The sequence below is a fragment of the Mauremys reevesii genome, linkage group 26 (assembly GCF_016161935.1).
Source record: "Mauremys reevesii isolate NIE-2019 linkage group 26, ASM1616193v1, whole genome shotgun sequence".
Lineage (NCBI taxonomy): Eukaryota > Metazoa > Chordata > Testudines > Geoemydidae > Mauremys > Mauremys reevesii.
Genome location: NC_052648.1, coordinates 5018025 through 5041507, shown reverse-complemented (window position 1 = coordinate 5041507; position 23483 = coordinate 5018025). Strand labels below are relative to the sequence as shown.

At 50.4% G+C, this 23483-nt stretch overlaps 1 protein-coding gene across 3 annotated transcripts; it reads right to left on the bottom strand.

Moving 5' to 3' along the window:
* Positions 1-440: 440 nt before the first annotated feature.
* Positions 441-22476, bottom strand: CCDC124 (coiled-coil domain containing 124). Of its 3 annotated transcripts, none has more exons than XM_039516033.1 (5): positions 22454-22476; positions 19140-19311; positions 5375-5561; positions 4771-4885; positions 441-2986 (listed from the first exon to the last, which is right to left on the bottom strand). In XM_039516033.1, the coding sequence occupies exons 2-5, from the start codon at positions 19296-19298 to the stop codon at positions 2782-2784; spliced, it is 666 nt and encodes a 221-aa protein (XP_039371967.1). In that variant the 5' UTR covers positions 19299-19311; positions 22454-22476; the 3' UTR covers positions 441-2781. The 3 variants fall into 3 exon arrangements, with proteins under 3 accessions (XP_039371967.1, XP_039371966.1, XP_039371968.1); XM_039516032.1 differs by lacking the exon at positions 22454-22476 and adding an exon at positions 22179-22350; XM_039516034.1 differs by lacking the exons at positions 441-2986; positions 22454-22476 and adding exons at positions 3071-3349; positions 22179-22358.
* Between the last annotated feature and the right edge of the window lie 1007 nt (positions 22477-23483).

Below are 23483 nucleotides of genomic sequence, written 5' to 3'. Positions count from 1 at the left end.
CAGCTGCTGAAATAGGAACCAATAGCTTCATATTTGATCTGTGCCATGCAAGTGCTGGAGGGGAATTAGAATTCTTCTTCCCAGCCCAGCTCAAGGGCACTGCTGGTGGGAAGGCTCTAAACTTCCCCCTGAATGTAGCCCTAAGAGAAGGGTCATTAAACAGAGAAACTTCTTTAGGCACCTTTAGGAGAGATTTCAAACCACTTCAGCTCCCCCCCATTTTTCTCCCCAAGGACCAATCTCAGCTGATGGAATGCAGTGGTGAAGGCCTGGATCCCACTTGGAAGACAGAGGAATAAGACAAGAGAATTTCAATTGTGCTTGGCTCAAAACGAATCCAGGCAGGAAGCGGTCAGGGTTGACTCTGGTGATCTTTGAGCTGAAACAGTTATTCTGCTTCCTTGAACAGATACATACGAAGGAAGGGAAGGGGGGAAATATGCCAGCATGATTCACAGGCTTTATTTCTTCAATAGTTTACAGGTTGGGATTTCCATTTTTAATATTAGATTAAAACAAAAATAGGAGCTTTTCACACTAAAAGGAGGGAAAGACGCAATCTTGTATTTCTCCCTGTCCTTGTGCCAGCTGGATTTCTTTGAACTCTTGGGGAAAGCGGAAGGGGCAGGAGGGTTTGGGTCGTCCTCTGTTTCTGAAGCAAGTCTGAGTAGGGTGTGAAGAGGGCAAAGGTTAACGTGAAGAATACTTGGCCGGATATGAAGCCAAAGCAGTAGGTGAGCGGCAGCGAAAAGGGCTTTCGATGCAAACCTGACTGTCTCGCCGAGCTCTGACCAGAGCCACCACAGTGCATGAGCAGCCACTTCAAACACAACAGCAAGTGGGCCCGTGTTAGGCTACCCCAATCAGTGCAGCAGGTGGGGAGCTTCCCCTCTTTGTTTACTGCCATTAAAGGAAATCCCCACCCCTGCAGTCTGGCAACAAAGGACTCCACAAAAAACCTCCCTACCTCTTCCTACTGCAATGGAGGCCAGCCCTAACCCTGACCTGTGTAGTCAGATTTCCATCCATGGCAGGCACAGATTTACCCGAAGAAGTTAGGGGAGGCTGCCTACAGGCTGGTGCTTTGTGGTAGGGGGTGGTGGAAGTCGGGGTTATCAGCTGGCTCACAAAGAATGTCATCACCGGGGGAGCACGGGCTCCTGGTTCACCCAGCTAGCGGGTCAGGATTAAATGCCAGATTACAGCAGCCTAGGCCTGACATGCCAGAGACATTGCACAGGTGAGGGGCTAGAGCTGATTGCAATCAGAGCATAAGCACGAAGTCAGGGTGATGGCCCTGGCCCAGCCTTGTTCGGTTTTCATTTCAGAAGGAGGTGGTAGGACACAGTGTGGTGGGACTGGGGGGAGGTCAGCGTTGTATGTTTGATGTGAGGGCTAGAATTCCATGTTAGCCCCCTGGTGCTAAGCCCTTTTAGCGGCACGACTGCTGTTCCCAGGAGCACTGCACGGCTTGCAGGGGAATTCTCAGCCTTGGGTTTCACGGTGGATATTTTACCACCTAGCTCCAACACTGCAGAAGGGAGAGGGTTAGGACTTAACAAAACGCAACGGCACTGCTGATTGGGCCAGCGAGCAGAGTTTAAAGGGCTGGGTCTGGGGCAGCACAGAGCAGGGTGGCAAACTGGTGCCTTCACGCAGAAGGGGGGAGAAAGTCATTTTGACCCCTTGCATTAGTTGCCATGGTGCAAGATCCACATTCCCCTTGCGAGGGGGAAACGCACCCCGGGCGACAAGAGGCCCCAGCCTGCCTGCTGGAGACTGCTCTTCAGGAGTGTTCTCTGAAGTCCCCGTCCTGCGGCGAAGCTCTAGGATTCCCGCACGTGGGCTGCACAGAGACGCAATAGCACCGTACATTCTGCAGCGTTAGGGAGGCAACTGCACTGGGCTAGGCCAGCAGGGTCCTTTGCTTTGCCCTTGAAGATGGGAGGGAGGGCAGAGAGCGACAAGTGGCTGCGTTGGAAGAGTTTCCGCTAATCCTGTCCATAGCCTCCGGTTCCACTTCCCCCCGCTGGGAGGTCACTGACTGACACCGAGGGAACAGCAGTGGGCAGCAGCAGGCAGGATGGTGGCCTAGCCATTAGGGTTAAACCTACTCCTGGCCCATCACCTCCTCCCAGAACCACCTAGCGCTGCTTGACCTGCCTTCTTCGCACTGTTCTCTTGCCACGTGTCACCAGCTCAGCACTGCAAGAGGATTCTTGCAAAGGTCTTAGGGCAGCTACAGCAGAGACCGGGATAAAAAGAGGGGAGAGGGGGTTAAACGTGGTGTGAGGCAGCTCAGGTGTCTAGACAGTCACGGATGGCGCTGGGAGTGCCCGATTTGGTACAATACTCTCAGCTCTGCAGGGTGGGCAGGAGTGACCATTCTAAAATGACCACCACGATTTTAAAAGTTAAAGGTTGAGTTAATCCATCCGGGTTGCTTTGGCCCAGCCGCCTAAGGATATAAAAAACGGGGCTGCTCCGGAGAGGTCTGTATGCAACGGACAGTTTCAGAACATCTGCAGTGGGCAAGGCTCCAGCCAAGATCGGGGAGCCAGGCTCCCTGGGGCGCCCCGAGAAGAGCTGCACACATCTGTTTGGATCAGGAAGCCTCATGTTTAATTAGGAGTCCAACAACAGGGCACAAAAGAGATGGAGCGGGGGTGGGGGAATAAATGAAGCGAGGTTCCTTGGGTGGCTTTGTTTTCTTACGTGTTTGAAGGAAGCCCTAGGGCTCAGCCCCGTCCTCGGGGGGGATGGGCTGACTTCTTTCCAGTTCTATTTTTGGCTATTGTAGGTCATGTGCCTCTGGTTCATTGGGTTGTCTGGGGACCTCATCCACTCCTTCTTGAGGAGCTGCTTGAGCTGGGAGAGGCGCATGTTGGGGTTCTCCTGCTTCAGGCGTGGCAGGTTGATCTCTTCAAACGTAGCAAAGGCAGCTTTCATCCGGCGCTCTGGGTGACGGTCCAGGTCGTCAGCAACACTGTTGGGAGAATAATACTGGAAATAAGAACCTCAGTCGCTTCTAGCTGGCACCAGCTCAGCCCAGGCCCTTGGGAATAATCCCATCCTGGTCAGAGGCTGGGCTAGATCATTGGCCTGTTCCAGTTCTAACCACGTTATCTATGGCCGAGTGTCCTTAGCAGTGACAATGTCTGGAGGATACTTCAGTGAGAAGAGTGGTGCTGGAAAGGCACCTCTGACATGCCAGCTCTGCTCCCCAGGCATCTCCAGTCTGCCCACTCAGACACACCAGCTCGAACCCCCGTGCAGAACAGTAGATAGAGCGCCAGGAAAGCAACCGGGAGTCTTTTGTGCAGGATGGTTGGCAGAGTTCAGGAGGACACTGGAAGCAGAAAGAGGACAGCTGGCTTTTCTGATCCCAGGGGAGTTTCAAAAGGAGGCCGTAGCCCCATTTGTAAACGCAGCCAACTGAATACCTCCAAGGACAAACAGAAAAAGCAATGATGCTCCCCCTTCATTATTCTGACTGACCGTGTGAGACATTATCTGATTAAAGTATGACTATATAGATCATTGTTGCAACCACTGTTATATATTTGCAGCAAATCTTGTCGAGTGAGGTGTCTATGAGAAGGTTATGATTGGCTGGTTACGATTATGCTGTCTGTCTGCATGTATCATTTTTGTATGTGACATTATAAGTATTGGCTCTGTACCTGGATTTCAAATGTTGGCTCCTGGGGTACCGCCCAGAAGGTAGCACCCAGCACATCTTGGAGGGACTATTCAAATTGAGTGGCCCATCAAAAGAACATTTAACAGACAATGGACCATGGGAGACGCCCATCTACACTTAATGGAATTTCTTGCTGTGACTAGGCAAAATGCATGGACATGGGACTCCAAACTCCATCTTGCTGCTGTAATTTTCCACAGTTAGAACAACGGGATGCCCTCCACATGGCATAAAGCTATAAAAGGCCCTGGAAACATCTCCACTGTCTTCAATCCTGCTTCTTACCTCTGGAGGAACTTGGCTACAAACTGCAGCTCTGAACAAAGGACGAATGACCCATCCCAGCGGGGGATGTACTCCAGAGACTTGACTTAAGTCAGCAGTTTATTCCATCACTGCTACAAGCCTGAACCAAGAACTTTACCATTACTGTATGTAACCGATTCCTTTAACCAATTTTAACTCTCACCTTTTTCCTCTCACTCTTTTTATAAATAAACCTTTAGATATTAAGGATTGGCATCGGCGTGATTTTTGGATAAGATCTACATTATATATTGACTTGGGTATGTGGTTGGTCCTTTGGGATCAGAGGAACCTATTATTTGATAAGAGCCATTCATCTCTGAACCCAGTGCTATTGGTGGTGATACAAGAACTGGAATGCCTGAGGAAACTGCTTTTCTGTTTTCTTGTTAGCCGGTGTGGTGAAACAGGAGTTTATTTTGTGGCTGGTTTGGTGTATCTTATAAAAGAATAACCACCAGTTTGGGGTTGTGTTTACCCCATTTTTCAGCAGTTCATCCTGAATTTGGCATCCACAGTTGTGACCCACTATGTGCTTTTAGGAAGTCTCGCTTTTTGGGCAGGGATTAGAGGGTGTGCAGCAGGAGGCTGATGGACTTGCCTTGTTCTTGCTGCATCAGGAGGTGGATAGCTACATTTTGTAAGTGGTAAAACACCCAAAGGTGCCTGGGCTGCCACCTCCGGGGCAGGGTTCCTTCTGGGGAATCTCTAAGGAAACCAGCCCCTTCCAAGGGAAGCACCATGAAGCTATGGCCAAATACCTGAGGACTGCAATGGCATCTTCAATGGTTCTGGCTTCCACGGTGCCTTCCTCCAACACTCTTCTGTTGATGTTTTCCTCCAAGGGAACATCCAGGTGGCTCTTCTGCTTCTCCACTGGAATAGGAAGGGGAAAAAATAATTCAGCTCGCAGCTAGCTGAAGCTTTTGAGAGGTACAGACACGCCACGGCAGGAGTATTCGTTTGGCTGGCACGCTGAAGAAGGCCAATACCTCCAGGTTTAAACAAGTCTGGTGTCCAGAGTGACACAACAGCAACTATACCCAGGATCCTGGAGAGTGAAATGCTAGTTCAGCCTCCTAGGATCGGAACCCCTCCTCTCTCTCTCTCTAGGGCTTGGAGATACTGGGACTAGTTACACAGACAGCAGCTAGGAGTCCCTAGCAGGGATGCAACAAGGGTGCATCATTGGGACATGGTAAGTAGGGTTCTCTGGCCCCCACAACATCTTGCACTTTGCCAAAGACAGACAGACGTGGCTTGCTCTGGGGTGCTCACAGGGCCTGAGCAGCCCCCCGCGAGGCATACCAAACCCTCGTGCTAGTAGGGGACATTCAGTGGTATAATGATGGGGAAGCAGCAAACCTTCATCTCCGTTCTCCTTCTGTTGCTGGTCTTTCCGGATGGTCTCTTCAATCTGAGCCCTGGTGATCTTGCCTGGGGTGAGTGGTTTCGGTAACTTCCCTTTCAGCTTCGCATCTTCCTCTTCCAGCAGGCGCTGCATCTCCTTCTTGCGCTCCAGCTGCTCCATCCGGCGCTTCTCCCTCTCCTCCTGGAAGGGAGAGACAATGTGAGGTCACTTCCTGCCCCAGGCCTCTTGTCCCACAATGCCCACTTCCACCATCAAATCAGCCACTCTATAGCAACTTAGGATCACAGGAGACAGACAGAAGAGACTCATTTTGATTCAAATCAAGTCCACCCTCCTGCTAGGACCGGAGAGAAAATGACTTGTATGGAGATGGACATCTAGCTTCTTCATAATCTCAGCCCACCTCTCCCTGCCCCTCACCTCCAATATCATACACCAGAGCCACCAAGCATGGACAATTGTGTCATCTTCCCAGAACCTCTTCCACTCAGAGCAAGATGCTGAAGAACGGCTTTAGAGCGAAGCCAGAACATGAGTGAGACTTGGTAGCTCTGCTACTACATGCAGGAACATGAGAGATCCCTTGTTTATATTCAGAGACCCCCTAGCTGCTAGCTCAGCATGCCACCAAGCACACGCTGCATTTGGATGAGGAAACACCAGGCTGAAGGAGACTGGTGCCGGTCTGCACTTAGGACAGTAATAAAACATGGGAACACAAAGGTACCCAGCCTTTCCACTAGAGAGATCATTACAATAGTGCATCACCCCCGGTGCAGGGGAGGGAGGGGGTTAAGGCATCTCTTTATCACACTGCTGCTTTTATGTTTGCTCAGTAATGCTTTAGTTTCAAACTCTAGTTTCCCACCAACTTCTGCGGAATCACCATTGTGAGCGGTGCGTCACTCAGGAACGACCCCCGCTGGCTGCCCAGGAGGAACAGTTCTGAAAGGCACCGAGTTCATTCAGCCCACCCGGTCATGAGAATAAAGGGACATGCAACACGGGCCGGCACATGGGGTCCCCACCAGTGTTTTCAGCAGAGTTCATTGAAGCCCTGCTAGACTTGCATTCTACGCCCCTTCCCCAGGCTACCTCACAAGAAGTGGGCCAGGAATTTTGCCCATCATCCTGGGATTTCAAGGCCCATCTCAAAATAGTAATTAGATGAGGTAATTTCACACTCCCCGTGCTGTTGCCAATCCCCCCCCCTCCACACACACACACACCCCTCAACCTTCATCTGTAATCATGTACTGGTTCATTGTGATGTCAGCGTGGTGAAATATAACCCGTCAGTGGAGGAGAGAGATGCCGACCAAGACTGTTAACAACCAGGATAAGTTTTCCACTGTTAATTTTAATAAGAGTGAAAGGGTCAAAGTTTGAAAGTTCAGAAGTCATGACATTCAGAGCAAAAGGCTGAGCAGTTTCTCAGATTTCTCCTTTTTTAAGAGAGAATAAAAAGGCTAATCTGAATCTCCAAACCGAAGCAATCATTGTAGTCCTTAAGCAAGAAACATTGCCAATTTAACTCAAGCCATTGAACCTCCGTTTTGCTGGCGAAGGCGCTGCTAGGAGACAATAGTGCAATTATACACTAGGATTTTGGCAGCTTTTGAGTTTTATCTTCATATTGGAGTCAAAGCCCCAGACAGCAACATCATTCTGTCCAGCTTGATTTTGTCTGCCAGGGTCACCCAGTACTTAGGTTAGTTACGTGGCCACTCTTAATTATGGGTCTCATCCATTATTCACAGGGATGGTATAAGCTAACTAATCAGGCGTTATTATGGGTTTTGCTCTGAAAGGCAGCTGCGGAGCAGAACAACTGAAGCAGTAACGCACCCTGCCTTGTTCACTGTGTTTAAGGAGTATGGTATTATGTATGCCCACTTTAGAGACTATAAAAGAGGCTGGGTTTTAGAGCTACTTTGGAAAAACAATTTTCATTAAGCCATTCCTCAGCTTGGGAACTTAAGGAGCTTCAGATCAGACAGAAATATAAAATGTGCCCCAGGAGCCACCGTATCAGTCTGATGCAATACAGATAAACCTTTCAATCCAGGCTGGGAAGTAGGATAGTAGCATACCTCAGATTTAGAGCAGCTACGATCCAGGATGGAAAAAAGCCACTATGGGGATGAAGTTTATTACAATTGGCAGGCTGCAAATTCTTGCTCACTAAGTGCTCTGTTCCGATGCCTTTGGAGATGACATTACATTGTTCTAGCATTTGGCTCAGACAGTCCTGGCCTGTCCCAGCATGAGTCACCTCATAAACACATTAAGTAGGCTCCCTGGCTCCCACAAGAACTGGATGAGCCCACTTGCTTTACGTTGCCTCTCTCCATTCAGTTTCTTGATCTTATTTGATCAACTGCCTTAGATGAGCTGGTTCATCAGACTCCATTAAAGAGGGTGGAGTGTCACAGACAGAAGGGTCTTTCCAGGTCATTTGCATTAATGCTTTAAGTTCAGGGTGAACAATTAAAACCAAAAGCCATTCGTCATTTTTCACTGGCTCTGATGCAAGAACAGATTCACCCATCAGCATTTAACCCATTAACAGATGGCAGAATGAAATCCAGCTCTCCCGGCACCACATCACCGCAGAGTGGACACGGCTAAGAAGGGCTGTGGCAGTAGCCAGCAGGTGTGTCACAAATGTACAATTTCTGCTGTCACTACACTTTGTTCTCTCTGGCCCTGATACTGGCCTGTCCTCTGTAAACCCAAATCTCTTCCAATCTTGCGCGAGAGCAGGCAAGTCCCATTCACCAGCCAGAAGTCAACACGCCCTCCAGTAGGGGATTTTCCCTGAGCATCCACTGCCCAAACCCCTGTATTTCTGGGCAGCTGGAAGAATTCACTGCAGGGCTGCTTTATGGGTGTGTTTGGGTTTTTTTTAAAGCTTTAACAAGATTTTTAAGTAAGTAACTTCTGACTTTAATAGCAGAAGGTTTTCCTACAAGTACCAACTGCTTACTATGAAGCTGAAGCCCGGCCCTGCCACAACGGAGGATTTTAAAGCCCTCGTTACAAATTCAGATTAAGCTATGAAGAGTCTATTACACACTGATGTTCTCCGCTGTAGGAGATATTACTTGCAGTTGGATTTAAAAGCCCCCACATATGGTCACCGTTAAGCACAAGTGGAGCTCTCCATCCTGACACAGCAGTTTGGTGGTGAAGCACTGCGCATCTAAAGCCAGGCTTCCAGGCCACAGCTGTGAGAACCGACAGCGTTGGTCTGCATCCAGCAGCCCTCATCCTGATGAGCTACAGCTGCCGTTTCTTTGTAAAATCCACCAGCAATCTGGCACTTTTTCTAATTGCAGGGAACAGTTCTGATGAGCAGGTCCCATATGAAATGAAATCTCTCAACCCCCCTGTCCTGGTGCTTGCGTCTCTCTCAACAAGGCAGCTTGGAGGCAAGTAGGGATGGTTTACCCCAGGCCCTCAAACCCCGTGGCATTGTGATCTGGGGGGTCACAGCACCACTCACTGAAATTTGGCCCCGTGGCCTCTCCACCATGACACAGGGGCTGTGGGGCCAAACCCGAGTGGTACTGCTCCCCACGTGCTGGACTGCAATGCCACGCACTGAAGTTCCCCCCCACAGCACTGCCTAAGCCTAGCTGAGCAAGTAACCACAGAGCGTTGCATCTTGCCACTTCTCTGGGGCGAGGCCGCTCTGTCAGACAGCTGACTCACTCTGGGATTCCTGGCTAGCCTGCTAGAATCTGTTTGCAGCCTGTTCACAGCCTTCAGTTCACTTTAAAAAGGTTAGTGTATCTGGAGAAACCCCGAACTTGAGAGATTCATCCCTGTATTTGCTCTGAATAAAGAGCCACGCGTACTCCCCTTTTGACACAGATTTGCTGAGTACGAAATAGACCGACTCTGCCACTGCTGCAATTCCATTTCATGCGCTTGCTCATAAAAGCAGAGCAACAGACATTTGTTCCTCTTAACGCTAACCAGGCAGAGCTGCAGATACAGCAATGGTATCACCAGAGACAGCAGACTCCAGTGACACTCCCGCTTAAGCGGTGATGCAACTTGTGTTTGTTCTTTCCTAGCTCTTCATTCCACATGCACCAGCTCCAAGGTCTCTCAACAATATTTTCGAGCAGAGCCTCGGGGAGCAGAGCCTCGGGGAGCAGAGCCTGGTCAGATGCATGCCTCATCTAGGGGAAGGCCCAGGAACATGGACTAGGGTTGGCAAAACCGTTGCAGGGGTCACCAACTCGAACACTACCTCACGTACCAAGAAGGGACTGGCAGGTGCATGGCAGGACAATGCAGGTTATATACAGCAGTCGTCAGTGGCAGCCTTAGCCCTGTGCTCTCTCTGTCGCCTGCCCAAACGACCACTCAAGGGTTCCCTCTGCTCCCCATCAATATCACACTCTTAGGAACCACCGTGTTACAGTTCCACCAGAGGCAGAAGAAATCACTGAACGAAACAGCTACCTGAGAGAGCACATAAGTAATTTAATTAGACCGACCTATAGTGAACACAGGAGAACCAGCAGAGTATTCATGATACTGGTGTTGTGTGTCTAGAACATGGATTACTGTAAAGTGAAACTATTCTCAGACTGCTTTGTCCTCTCTCTGATGCGCAAGTGTGACTGAACAAGGTAACCAAAAGAAATCCCTGGCACAGTAAGCACCTTTGCGATACTACAGGCCTGGCTGTAGCTTTGAATAATTCAAGAGGCAGATAAGGAGCGGATATACAAGTGCTAATGAGCTGAGGGAGGGAACCACAACACTTCAGGGCAGAAACATTTGTAGCTAGAGAAAATGTATATTTTATTCCCTTTGCTAGTAGGGTAACTTGTTCTACAAGACAGCTAGCTCCACCATGTGTTTCTACACTGCGACTCCACTTGTCTCTCAGTAAAGAAATCCAGGGAATGGTACTCTGCATTCCTAGATCCCATTTCAAAATAGTATCCTTGAGTAATAAGATGCCCGCTTCTTTTACAGGATGGGGAAACTGAGGCAGAGAAGAGACGCCACTTGTGCTCTCTTCCCTCCAGCTCCTGCTGCAAGTTAGTAGCTAAGTGGATAGACCCCAGGAATCCCAATTCCTAGTTCCTTGCTCTGACCACTAGACAACACTACTCCCTGCTCTCTAATGTTTAGAACTGAGGGGCTTCCAACTTCCAGAAAGTAATCAAGCCCAAATCATTACTGATTTGTCACAAGGCATGCAAAAATATACACCCTCAGATTTCACTATCAGCACTTGGCTTCCACCCTGCTCTGGGTCTTTAGTAGGGGTCAAAGCTGGAAGACCCTGTCGCCACACCGGGAGGGCTGCAGCAACAGCAGTGACATCAGGAACTGAATCACGGGCGGCTGAGTGTTTAACAAACAAATTCACAGCAAATTCCCGAGTGTACAAATGTCAATTTCCTTAACGGGCTGACAGCGCAGAGGTTGAGCCAGAAGTAACTCCTAGTTGTGTGTAACACTGCAATCAGCCAGCACGAGTGCTCTAATGAAAGGGACATTTCAGTTTTTATAAGTGAAACATAAAAGCAAAGGGACCAGCCAGCTGGAAGAGAAACTCCCAACAACATCGGAGTCAAGAGGGCACAGGAAAGGAAGATTTCCTTGGCTGGACATTCTGCTCACACGCCTTTCTAGAAATTCAAAATAAAATGTCCAGCCTTGCAAAGAACTGGCCAAGCGAGAACCGCCTCATTAACTTTCACAGTGAATTCCCTCCTCCTAGATGGAGGGAGAAAGGTCACAGCCGTGTGGCTCTGAGCAAGTGGTCAAATGAAGTGGCTGTGCTCCCAATCAACCTCTTTGCGGGAGACTCAGAGGCATAGCACAGAGATCTCTGCTGGAAGGGCAAAGAGTCGTTACTTCTCACAGAGCAGAGGAATTAGGCAACGCAAAGTCAGATATGGTCAGGAGAGGGGCATATAAGAAGCTGGAATAAGAATACTGAGCGTCCGTATGGGCCGTTGAGGTTCTCCGCGTCTGTCAGATTGATCAGCCCTCAAAACCCACAACACAGATCCATTTTACAGATGGGGGGGAAACAGAGGTAAAGGTCACAGGACTTGACTGAAATCACTGCAAGTCAGTGGCAAAGCTGGAATTAGCACTTAGGCCTGAGCCCAGATCTCCTACTCTTGCGCTCTTGCCACCAGACTCCACTCTCCCCCTTCATTTCTCACTCACCCCCAAGCTCGGTGCCGCTTCTGTAGCTGCAGCGAGCATCCGCCTCAGCACCCGGACGTGCGGCCTAGTTACCCCATCTGTTTAACAGTCCATTTAACCAAGACTTGCCTGCCTGCGATAACACTACAGTATGAGGATATTAGAGTACAGAGGGGCCAGCCTGTACCCCAAGGTACAGACTAACATGACCAAGAGCGTCAGAGGAGTCAGATGCCAGCAGAGCTTTGGGAGACATGTGTACCCTTCTAACATGACTGTATCCATCACTGGAAAGATGGCTAGTAAATGCACAGACCTTTAATTTGCTGGCTAGCACAATAAGCCTGCTCTCTTTGAAAGGAGGTGGCCACAGATTCCCTCCATTCCAACTGGGGCCTCCATTCCAACTGGGGTGCAGAAGCTAACAGGAGAGACCTCCTGAAGCCTGACATTTGAAGAAGCCTGCGAAGCAAAGAGCGAAGTGGAGGGAAACACCATGGCACTTCCACTTCCAGACATGCTCTGGAGGGAGAGCGTAAAAGGGATTCCAGGCAGCTGGCTGCAGAGGTCACCCATGGCAGGTAATGGCTTTTCTGGCACTTCAAAGCTGCCTTTAGCTGAAGCGCAGCGTGAAGCGGCCAGTAAGTGGCAGACCAGTCAAAACACTATTTGAAACCCTTTTGCCCCTCTGGTCTTCTAGTCGAGTCTCGTTTTTTCACCCTGCCCCTGTAGGGTTACCATATGTCAAGCTCACAAATAGGAGGACAGTGCCAGGGGCATGAAGACAGGTGTGGGTGTATGTACTGGCAGGGAGTATTTTGGGGGTACTGGAGGCCCCACCACCACCCTCTTCCCCCAGAGTGCAGTTACAGACTCCACTCCACCTAGATTTAACCCATGCTGGAGTGAGTAGGGGTAGCCTGGCCAGTCTCCGAAGGGCACTCCCACCCAGTAGAGAGGACACCCCCGTGAGGGTACTGATACCAGGCTGGCTTGCAGCCAAGATCTTTTCCCCAATTAGAACAGTGCATGGTTCTCCCAAGACGGCACAGGACCACAGCTGAGTTTCCTACACACAGTCAGCTTTAATCATCTTTGCAATCCGAGGCTAGGACAGCCCACCATTTGGCTGAGCACAGAGGAGATTTAAAAGATCTCCTGGATGTCAGAGTAGCATCTTCCTCCAACATGGGAAGGAGACGCTTTCTTGCTACCATTTCTACCCCCACTCTCAACAGTGGTGCAGCATCGCCACGTGTTATCCTCCACCTCAGAAGCAGCTGCATCTTTGCAGTGCTGGATGTACAAAGTTGTAAATGAGATGAATGCAACACCACCACTTGGCACTCGTTTTCCCTTTTGCCGTGTCTCCACACCCCCAAGCAGAATTTTATTTGAAGGACGTTTTCTCTCAAGAGGTGTATTTAAAAAAACCTCTGAATCCAGACAGCATTTTGAATATTAGCTTTGTGCTTTCAGCAAATGCAACAGTGTGTGTGTCACAGGAGCGCTAGACAGTCAGTCAATTTGCTGACTCTTCCCCTAATACTTGGTAGATCTGTTCAGAGCTCCCTGCAGACTCACCTCACTCCTTGCTTCAGCATTCAAGGGTACTCCACAGCCAGACTGCACTTTAGTTAATTGCAAGAGGAAAAACAACCACATGAAACTTTAGCAGGGCGGGGCTAAGGTAACAGGCTGGCTTTTAGATGAGGAGGCATGTGCTGGGCGCAGGGGAGTGTGAGGAGGGGGACGACAGAGAAGTGTAGAACAGACGTGTTTTACCTGGTTTGTCTACATTTACACCCCAGCCTGGCACAATGGGCCTTTCCATTTCTGGCCTTCTGATCGGGAATGGCAGGATACAGAGCCAGGTCAAGATTGAAAGGCACCGGACAGAGCGGTGTTTAAGGGGTAAGGGCACTACCACAATCTATACTATGGACAATTGCACGAACAGGCTCCCTTGCACTGGCCACGGTGAGACAAACGGCACCCCAGGGGCTTCAATCTGAAATGGACAAGACAGACAGGAAGGGATGCAGAGACGGGACTTGCCCAAGGCCATACGGCAGGGCAGCGTCAGAGTGCAACAGAAACCAGGTGCAAGTCCCAGTTCAGTGCCCTGCTGCCTGGGTCTGGTTTGGACTATTTGCTGCTCATGCATGAGCACAAACCCCAGAGTCCCCTATGGCGAGTGACAAGAAGTGGTCTGTTGCTAGAAATACTGGAGACTAGAAATCGATGCCTGATGTTAGCTCAGACACTCCTTTATGCAGCAAAGCCAGGATATATATATACACACTGTTCTCCATCAGGAGAGATCATCTTAAAACGCTGTAGGTTTAAAGACACAGCAAGAGCAAATGCCACAGGTGAGTCATCCAGTGACAGGCCAGACAAGCCTTGATGTTGCCTTTTGGACATTAAACTTCCTAATGACCAGATATTAAGGTGCCACCATACGGGCTGTGTCTATAGTGCTTAAACGAGCCCACCAAATTGTTTTGTGCAGACAGTCACTGAACCCTGAAATGACTCAGAGAGGCAGCAGCTTGAGGAAAACAGCACGCTACATCCTAATTCACAACACAAGGGCTTTGGTGATCAGCATCTGCCAGGGACAGGAGGGAGAAGGGGTGTTTTCAAAACCAAACCAAACCCAACACACCCTGCAGCGTTCTATCCCCACGGCTTCATTCATTCTTTCTATTTGAGGAAGTTTGTTATTGTGCAGGAAATCAGGAGGTAATGGGTCTTTGTGCCAGCCCCATGCAGTAATACATTACTGCCACCACCTGGACACATTCGGGGAGAGTCATTTTGGTCCTGAATGAACCAGATGCTAAGGGCACGTCCACACTGCAACACCCGCTGGCCTGAGTCAGCTGACTGGAGCTATAACACTGCAGTGTGGACATTCGGAGCCTGAGCCCCGAGACCCGAGGAGGGGGGAGGGGCCCAGGCTCCAGCCCAAGCCCTAATGTCTACACTGCAATTTTATAGCCCCACAGCTTGAGTGAGCTGCCCCAGGCCAGCCAGGGGTGTTTTACTGCAATGTAGACTTACCGTTATAGACGGTCCTACACGCGCTGTACCTGAGAGCAGCACAAGGCCCTCTTGCACCAAGTAAGGCTAGTCCCCTGCTAGATCCCATCCTTTGGCAGATCCTGGCCAAACACATTTGATGGATTCTTGAGCATATTTGGGCGCCTGCCTTCCTAAAATCAGTCTATATAAATCCTCCGTTTTACCCCAGTCCTTCCCAGACAATTCAGTCATTAACCGCTGATGGCTATGCAGTGACACATACAAAAGTCTTAAAAGTTTTGCCAGCAAAACTGGGTCATGAGGGGCATGATTCCTCACCCCCCGACCAATAAAGCCATGCCAGAAAAAGCCCCAGTGTAGACAGTCAGTGGCAAAAAAGGCTTTTTGCCCAGCTAGCTTACCCTGTTTGGGGAACTGGATCAGCTGTACCAGCAATGGAACTCCTGCCTTTATACGCTGCATCACCACAAGGGGAGAGATGAGTTTTTAGCAATATATATATCGGGTGTGCCAAAACTGACCCTCTGAGCCACACCACACATTAAACATCGCCCGCGCCTCGCCACTGGCTGGGGCTGGGCTCTGGGGGCCGGGCAGCGCAGTGGGGTGGTGGGGGTGGGCCCCCCCCCCTGGCCCCCCTCCTCCTCCCCATCAGTCTGGGGGGGAAAAGGGGGGGGGGGGGAACCAGCACTGTCCCAACCCTGCTATATTATATCTATACCAGCCCAACACACCAGACCAGAGAGAAGTCTCTCAGTCTCAGTCCAGCTCTAGACAGCAGATCAGCCCCACCCCAAAGAGAGGAGAGAGAGAGGGGGGGGCTGGACACAGGGACTCAGAATGTAGAAAAATGATTTCATGCACTACAGATTTCATGAGAGGAGGGCAAAGTATCCGAGTAAAATGCAAAGACATGGCATTTTAGTGGCGCATGCCCAGGCCCTGAAATCGAGGGGTCTGTTTTATGTGCAGTGACTGCAAACTACAACCCTGGTGCACAGAGAATACTACCCCATATTCTTAAAGCTGCAGCAGAGTGCTGCAGTTGTGGAAAGTGCACTGTCTACTCTCCCTAAGGAGAGACAGAAGGTCGATGCCTCCACAAATTTCAGATACTCATAGAGCCAAGCGTTAGTTTAGATTTTCACAACTGATTAGCGGCTTCCTCAGACCGTGGCCTGGGCGGCATCTTCATATTAAGATGTGACGCAGATCGAGATTAAATTAAGCTCAGCAAAGAGACCGTTTCGAAGGGTGAAGGAAAGGAGACAAAAGGAGGAGAGGGGAAAGATGCCAAGAGACTCCAATATTACATTTTGTCTAACGCTCTCTCAGCTCGGCTGAGGAAGATCACATCCCGTGCCCACGTCCCCAGTCAAAGTACATTAGCAGCATTAAGACTTCAGAGGGACGCTGAACCAAGCGGCTTGCTAAGCTATGATTATTTCAGTAACAATTTTCTGTCTGCAGAGGAAGAAAAAGCAAACTACACATGCCGAGTGCAGCCAACGCCCCCACATTTGATAAGGTCAAACAATTCCTTGCTAACATTTTCTTTACAGAAAAAAAAATGTATTTATAGACAGGCTCCTCAAGCCTCTTGCTCCATGAAACACATGGGGCTTATTTCTCATTCCAACGCCCAATGCGCAGCATGCTATGGAAGACAGCAGGAAAGAGACCAGAGATGAATCGATGGGCATGAAAGCCCAAAAGCTGATATCTCCAGATCAGAGACACTAGAAATGGAAATTCACTCTTAGATAGTTCTACAGCAGCCAGCCACTGGTCCTGGCATCCCCAACTTACCAGACAAGGACTCTGTCACCCAGTCTGCTGTGCATATTCTAACCCAGCACGGATCTGCGCCAACCCTCATGCTGCATGATGAGTCGAACAGGAAGCTGGCTGTGGTGGACCACTACAGCAGCTCATCAGGTCGCAAGAGGAAGCCCAGAACACCAACCATTTAGTCCATCTCCTTCGGCAATGTGGGACTGTTCCCTCCACTTGGTTTTCCCAGTACTTTGCTTCAGCCAAGATGGCAGAAACAGAGGCCCCAGCTGAAGCACTTTGCAATTCAGTAACTTAGAATCACCACCATAGTGATCAGCTTGTGCTGCACACTGCACGTAACTTAAATAGCGCCGCTGGCTCCAGTGCAGCGATGCTGGCTCAGTGCCCTTACGCTTTATGGCCTGATCTCAGGGTACACACAACTGCTAGGCTTTCCGCCATTAGGCAGCAATGGCTGGCCATGAGAGGGTTTGGCACCGCATGCTACTGAAGCACGAAGGGTGCCAGACTGCCACCTGCCATGCTGCGAGACACCAGGCCTTTCACTATCAGAAGTGATGACCATGCATAAACACCCCTTCGGGCGCTAACTCAGAAAGACAGTTGAGCTACCCCACTGGGATGGCACACCTAGAAATCGGTCTCTGCGCTGGCATACCAGCCAAGAGCGACATTTTCTAATACTGCTATTTTGGGGGGATGGAGGGGGTGAAGAGGGGATTTTTAAACTAGGTTGGAAAAAGCATCAGGACCAATAATTCGCTGATTGGAAAACTTGTTTTTAAGAGCCAAAGAAGAGACTTAACCCATTTGTGTGGCTATTTTCTCTTAACTCTGATTCCTACAGTGTGACGAACTGGGACTGTTCTTAATGTGGTCTGTGACTGCTGAGTGGGGACTGTTGGCCCAGGAGGACGGTCTGCATTGGGAGATGGGAGTCTGGCCTTGAGGGAGGAGACCTGAGCACCTAAGGTGAGAACCCAGGAAGGGGTTAGAGGCCAGGTGACACCTTTGCCCGGGAAACTGAACAAAGGCTGAGGGAAGAGACGCTGGGGAGAGTGGGAGTTTCAGGAGCTGGCTGGTGTAATGGAGAGGAGCCCAGACGGGGCTCTGACCCCCCAATGGGGCTGTGATGCCCCTGGGACTCCAAGATGGACCTAATTGCAGGGGATCCTGTTGTCTGTGCCTGCAAGACCTGTCTGGGACTGTGTTCCTGTCGTCTAAATAAACCTTTTGCTTTACTGGCTGAGAGTCACGGTGAATCGCAGGAAGCCGGGGGTCAGGGCTTTGTGTCCCCCCACACTCCGTGACATACGGGACTTGTTGAACAGCCATTTCAGCAGAAAGCAAAATTAAAATAGCAAAACCCCAAATCCTTCAAAAAGACAGATGCTTTTGAAAAAGTTTATCCAGGGTTCCTAAATGAACAAGAGTACTCTGGTTTTTTGCAACAGTGGTGAAGCTGTAACATGTACTTCGCAATGGAGAGGCCAAAATACATTATTCTAAAGGAGCATAAAGGCCTTTAATGTTTTTGTTTATGTAAATGAACGGGCAAACTAGAGCAGAGGTCAGACCTGCCCCATATATTCAGCTACACCCACTTAGCTTCCATTGTGGACAGTGAGAGCAGCCCACGCACATCGGGCATTTAATTTCCAGGACTCCGACAGAACTCCTTGGGCTAGGAAAGGGTATCAGCAGGGTAAACAGATCCTGTTTTTGAAAAGCAAGTTCTACTAGCTGTTAATGGTGACAATTAAGTTTCTAGGAAACCCATGGAAGGAGTAAGATGTGCACTTGCTCATATATTGCTCGCGTGAGGATTGTGAGAACTTCATAGCTTTAAACTGACGCACTAGGTCAAATAAAAATGTTACTGGAATGGGAGGGAAACTTACTTGTCCTACAACATACAACACAACCTTCAAGTCTGAACGGGCCAGGAGTTAACACTGAACTGTTCCACCTATTGAACAGGTGACTGATTTACGTACAGAGCACAGTAAGTGGATTAGAATCTAAGTGCGAAAACTCATCTTTCCCAGAAAACCAATGTTACAAAGGTGTGAAAGAGGCAAGAAAAAAAAATGTCATGTGTTATCATAAGAACGTATGAACAGCCAGACCGAGTCAGACCCGTGGTCCATCTAGCCCAGTGTCCTGTCTGCCGACAGTGGCCAGGGCCAGGTGCCCCAGAGGGAATGAACCGAACATGGAATCATCGAGTGATCCACCCCCGTCACCCATTCCCGGCTTCTAGCAAACAGACGCTATCCTCCGTGGATTATATATTTCTTCCATTTGCAGGAGATGGACAACAGATTAGGGTCCATGCAGTCCAGGCTCCGGCAGGATTGTTCCCTATAACAGGTTCTTCGGCACTTCACCCAATTCAGTTTAAATTATTCCAATGGGGCTCTCACCATTTCCCTTAAGAAGCAGCTCTATAATCTAACACAGCTTTGAGCTGCGCATTAACATTCATGCTCTTCGGTACATTCTGCTTCTGTTCATTCCTAGAGTAGCAATGAGCTCGATCTACCATTCCTGAAAAAGCCCAGGACAGTGCTTCTGGCACCAGTGGTAGCCTTGGAACAGAAGAACAGGAGCAGCCCCTGCAAGGTAAGTTGGGGTTCCCAGGTGTGAATGCAAGGACTTGCCACAAGGCTCCCTTACACACACATTCGCCTCCCACCGCACCACCCCTCCATTTACCTTCCTTTGTTCCTTCCTCATGACGTGTTTGTCCTCATCCTTCCAGAAGGCATCTTCCAGCTCCTTCTGCCGCTTGGCATCGGCTGCTGCCTTCGCCTCGGCTTTCCTCGCGCGGGCAGCAGCCGACTTGGTGTTCTCGCCCTGGAACTTCTTGGGCATCCCTCAGGGTGCTCTATGGAGGGGAGGGGAAAAAAGCATTGCCAAAGTGCTTGCCTGGGCCATGGGTTCAGGTGACAACCCCTGACAGAGAGCGCCAGCTCTGATCCCAAATCCCATCGAGGAAGTTTCTTTTTCCAACTGTGGCTGTGTCTATGCTACAGAGCCTAGGCTGGTAGGGCTCCCTAGCAGAGATGCAGCCTGCACTGACTGGTGGAGTTTTTCTGTTAGCGTAGAAACACCAGCTTAGCTACGTCAGCAGCAGCCTATCGACATAGCTGCAGCCACACTGGGGGGTTTCTCAGCATAGCTGTGTCGGTCGGGGGGTGGGGTTTTTCACACCCCAGAATGATGTAGCTACACTGACAGAACTTCTAAGTGTAGACCGAGCTTAAGCCAAACTGCTTTGAAAGCACAGAGAGGCCAGAACTGACAGCAGAACTGAGCTCCAAGAACTCAACTTCTAACCCCAGTTCTCCCCCCACCATCTGTAAAGTGGGCACAAGCACCCATACTAACTTGCTCACAGGGATGCAGCGAGGATTAGTTAAAATTTGTAAAATGCTTAGAAAATGAAAAGTGCAAGATGAATGTCAAACAGTGTGGCTCGACCTGTGGAGCAATCTCTGCATATAATATTTAGTTTCCATCACAATTTAGATTTAGGACCCACAGACTGGCCTTATTCCTGTCCGCAAAGCCACCAAACTTACATTAAAAAAGTCTGCTATGACTGCAGAATGAAATTCTAGCTTTCCTTAGAGACTTTGACCCTTACAGAGAAAATTCAATTATCCAATAAAGCCAAAGGTCTGGAAAAAGAAAGATTTTTCTTCACGTAAGCTGTTGTTACTCCACTAGAGGTCCTGTTCGTGCATTCTGAAGAAAAACCAGTATTTCCTCCCTTAGAGCAAACTACAACCTCCAAAATACAACAAAAGGATTGAGTGTAGCCCTTCACTCAGATACGACTGACAGACACAGTGCATCCACGCCTGCGTATGTGCACATACCCGCTGGTGACTATTAAGCATCTGTGGTGAGGATTCTCCCTATTAGTCACTCACAGAGGAAAAGGCATGACAGCTTTCCTGTTCTACGAGAATTCATAAGTGGAAGCAAAACAAGAGACCTTCTGATTCAATAATAGCACAGCTAGTGCACATGGTCTGCATTTTAACACAAGCCTCTTTACCATTTTGGATGTAGAGCAGACAGAAGGAGCAACTGCTTCATCCTACACATTCTCTCTCCTACCCCACTGCATTGTGGTTTTTCTCATAGCCTTATTAAAGAACTTAGGTCTGCCACTGGCAATGTTCATTATACCGTCATGCCTTCCACGTCATAAGTCAAAATTAACCTCAAAGCTTTTATTAAATTGCCTCAAGTGATTGTAACAGGATTCCACAAAAATGAGATTATGGGGCAAAGGAAAGTTACAAAAGCCCACAAGTGTCTAGGTTAGCTTTGCAGCCCTGGATCCCTGTTCTTCTATCAGTGTGTCTCAAACACATTCACAAATCACAGATCATCTAGCTTTGTACACAAGTTAAAACAGGAATACAAGGCATATAAACAAAATCCCAAGAAAGCCACCATTCCTGTATAACCCTGTTTTCCTCTTCTCCCCACCCACACTCCAACTTAACTTCTTGTCACTATCATATCTAATTTAAAAGATGAAACTCCTTAGGTCAGGGACCCTGGCTTATACTAAAACAAGCATCACACACACACACAGGCCTCATCTTCACTAGAAAAGAGATGTTTTTAAAGTCATGTTAGATAATACATTAAAACTCAAGACAAGTTGTATTTTAACATGTGTTAGCTGGTAGGGGGTGAACCCTAGGGGGAACACTTTAACTCAAGGTTTAAACACATGTTAAGGCACACTACCATGACTACACCGGGTCAGAAGCATGTTGCCCAACTTATTTAACATCACAACTTAAATCTCACTCTAGGCAAGACACTGGTATTGTGTCAATTACAGGGTCTGTTGATACAAGCCTTGTCAGAATTTATACACATTTGCTAGGTAAAGATTCAGCAGACAGAATGACTTATGGGCTGTAAGCTGTTCTTTAGAAAAACAGGATACGAGCATACAGAGAGGTGTGAAGCCGGTTACTTGGTCATCATTTATGAAGCACTTCCCATTTGCCAAAGCACTGTGCAAACATTTAACTGGCATAAAGTAAACCCATGCGGGAAGTGGAAATAAACCCAGGGATTGCAGATATTATCTGAGTCTTCTCGGAAAGCTGAAGCAAAGACACTCTAAAGATTTAATGAACCCACGTTGGTCCTTCCTGAACAGGGAGAGCTGAGACTGTGCACCACCCCCAGGGCAGGCCTGGCAGACACAGCATCCCTAGAGTCATTTGGGGGCTGGGGGGGGAAGACCTCTAATGAGTCACATGGCTCTTGATGGGGGTCAACTCCCACTCCCCCCTCTCAAAGCACAGACTGCTTTGAAAGAATGGTTACAAGGAACCCAGCCCAGGCCTGGCCCACGCCAGAGTAGGCCTAGCCCCCCATGCCACCCCACCCCACGTGCCCCACGCCAGATACCCCCAGCTCCAATATGCTGAACCCCCAAACCCAGCCAGCCAACTGTCCTTCCCACCCCCCCAACTACTCCCCCCACATCCTGACACCCAGCTCCCGCTTCAAACCTCCCTCCCACCTCCAACCCACAGGATGGCCCCCCCCGCCCTGGAGTGGGCCCCCCCCACATCCTGACACCCAGCTCACTCCCCCCCACAGAACGGCGCCCCGGTGCAAGCCCAGGGCGGGTGACCCCCACGGGTCCACACCCCCCCGTGGCCAGGGAAGCAGGGCCCGGGACAGCGGCTCCCCCCTCCCGGCTCTGACCTGCTGCCGGCTCCGGCTGTCGCTCGCTTTGCCCGTCACGGGGCGCCTATCCCCGCCTGAGGGGCGGGGCAGCGGACGGGCCCCTGCCGCCGTAAAGGGTGGGGTTGGGGGAAGGGAGCACGGACGCCTGGGGAGGGGGAGGCGAAGGCCCGTGGGTGGGGCCCGGTTGGGTCCTTCCACCCCTTGGGTCCTTCCACGCCCGCGACGCGCTCCCGGGCGGGCGCCATCTTTGTGCGGGGCACTCTGTCGCCCCCCCCCTTCTCTCGCCCGCTCACCCCTTGAAAGCGTTGTGCGGGGAACGCCACCGGCATCCCTATCATAGGCGGCTGCCGAGGGGCGGCTAACGGGGAAAGACCCCGTTCCGTTCCCCTCCACCTCCCTTTTGCCACGCACAAAGATGGTGGACTCTTCCTTACGTCATCACTGTGCTGCCCCGCACCAAGATGACCGCCGCCTGCTGCCCCTTACTGGCATGGCGGCTGCGCTCTCCCCGGTTCTCTCTGGGCGAGTCCCGCCCCGCCCCGTCGCCATGGAGATGCAGCTCCGTCTACAGTAGCTTGGCCGGCCCGAGTGAGGGCCCGGCCCCGGAGCAGGAGGACAACAGGGCGAAGGCGGAGTGGAGGGCGGATGGGGGCGGCTGCGCCTGGACCTCACAGCCACTGAACCCCGCCATCGCTGGGACCAAGAGACGGGCCCCTTCCCCCCCGCCCCGGTCTGCCGTGTACCCCCCTTCCCCCACACTGCTATTCCGTGCGCCCCCCATTTCCCCGGTATTCCATCTACCCCCATTCCCCACCCTGGTATTCCATGCACCCCCTTCTCCCCATTTGCCGTGTAGCCCCTTCCCCACCCTGGTATTCCATCTACCCCCATTCTCCCACCCTGCTATTCCATCTACCCCCATTCCCCACCCTGGTATTCCATGCACCCCTTCTCCCCATCTGCCGTGTAGCCCCTTCCCCCACCCTGGTATTCCATCTACCCCCATTCCCCCAGTCTGCCGTGTACCCCCTTCCCCACCCTGCTATTCCATCTACCCCCATTCCCCACCCTGCTATTCCGTGCACCCCTCCTCCCCAGCTGCCGTGTACCCCCTTCCCGACCCTGGTATTCCATCTACCCTCCATTCCCCACCCTGGTATTCCATGCACCCCCTTCTCCCCATCTGCCATGTACCCCTCCCCAACCCCGGTATTCCATCTACCCCCATTTCCCCAGCCTGCTGTGTACCCCCTTCCCCACCCTGGTATTCCATGTACCTGCCCAGTTCTCCCCCGGTCTGCCATGTACCCCCGATATTTCATC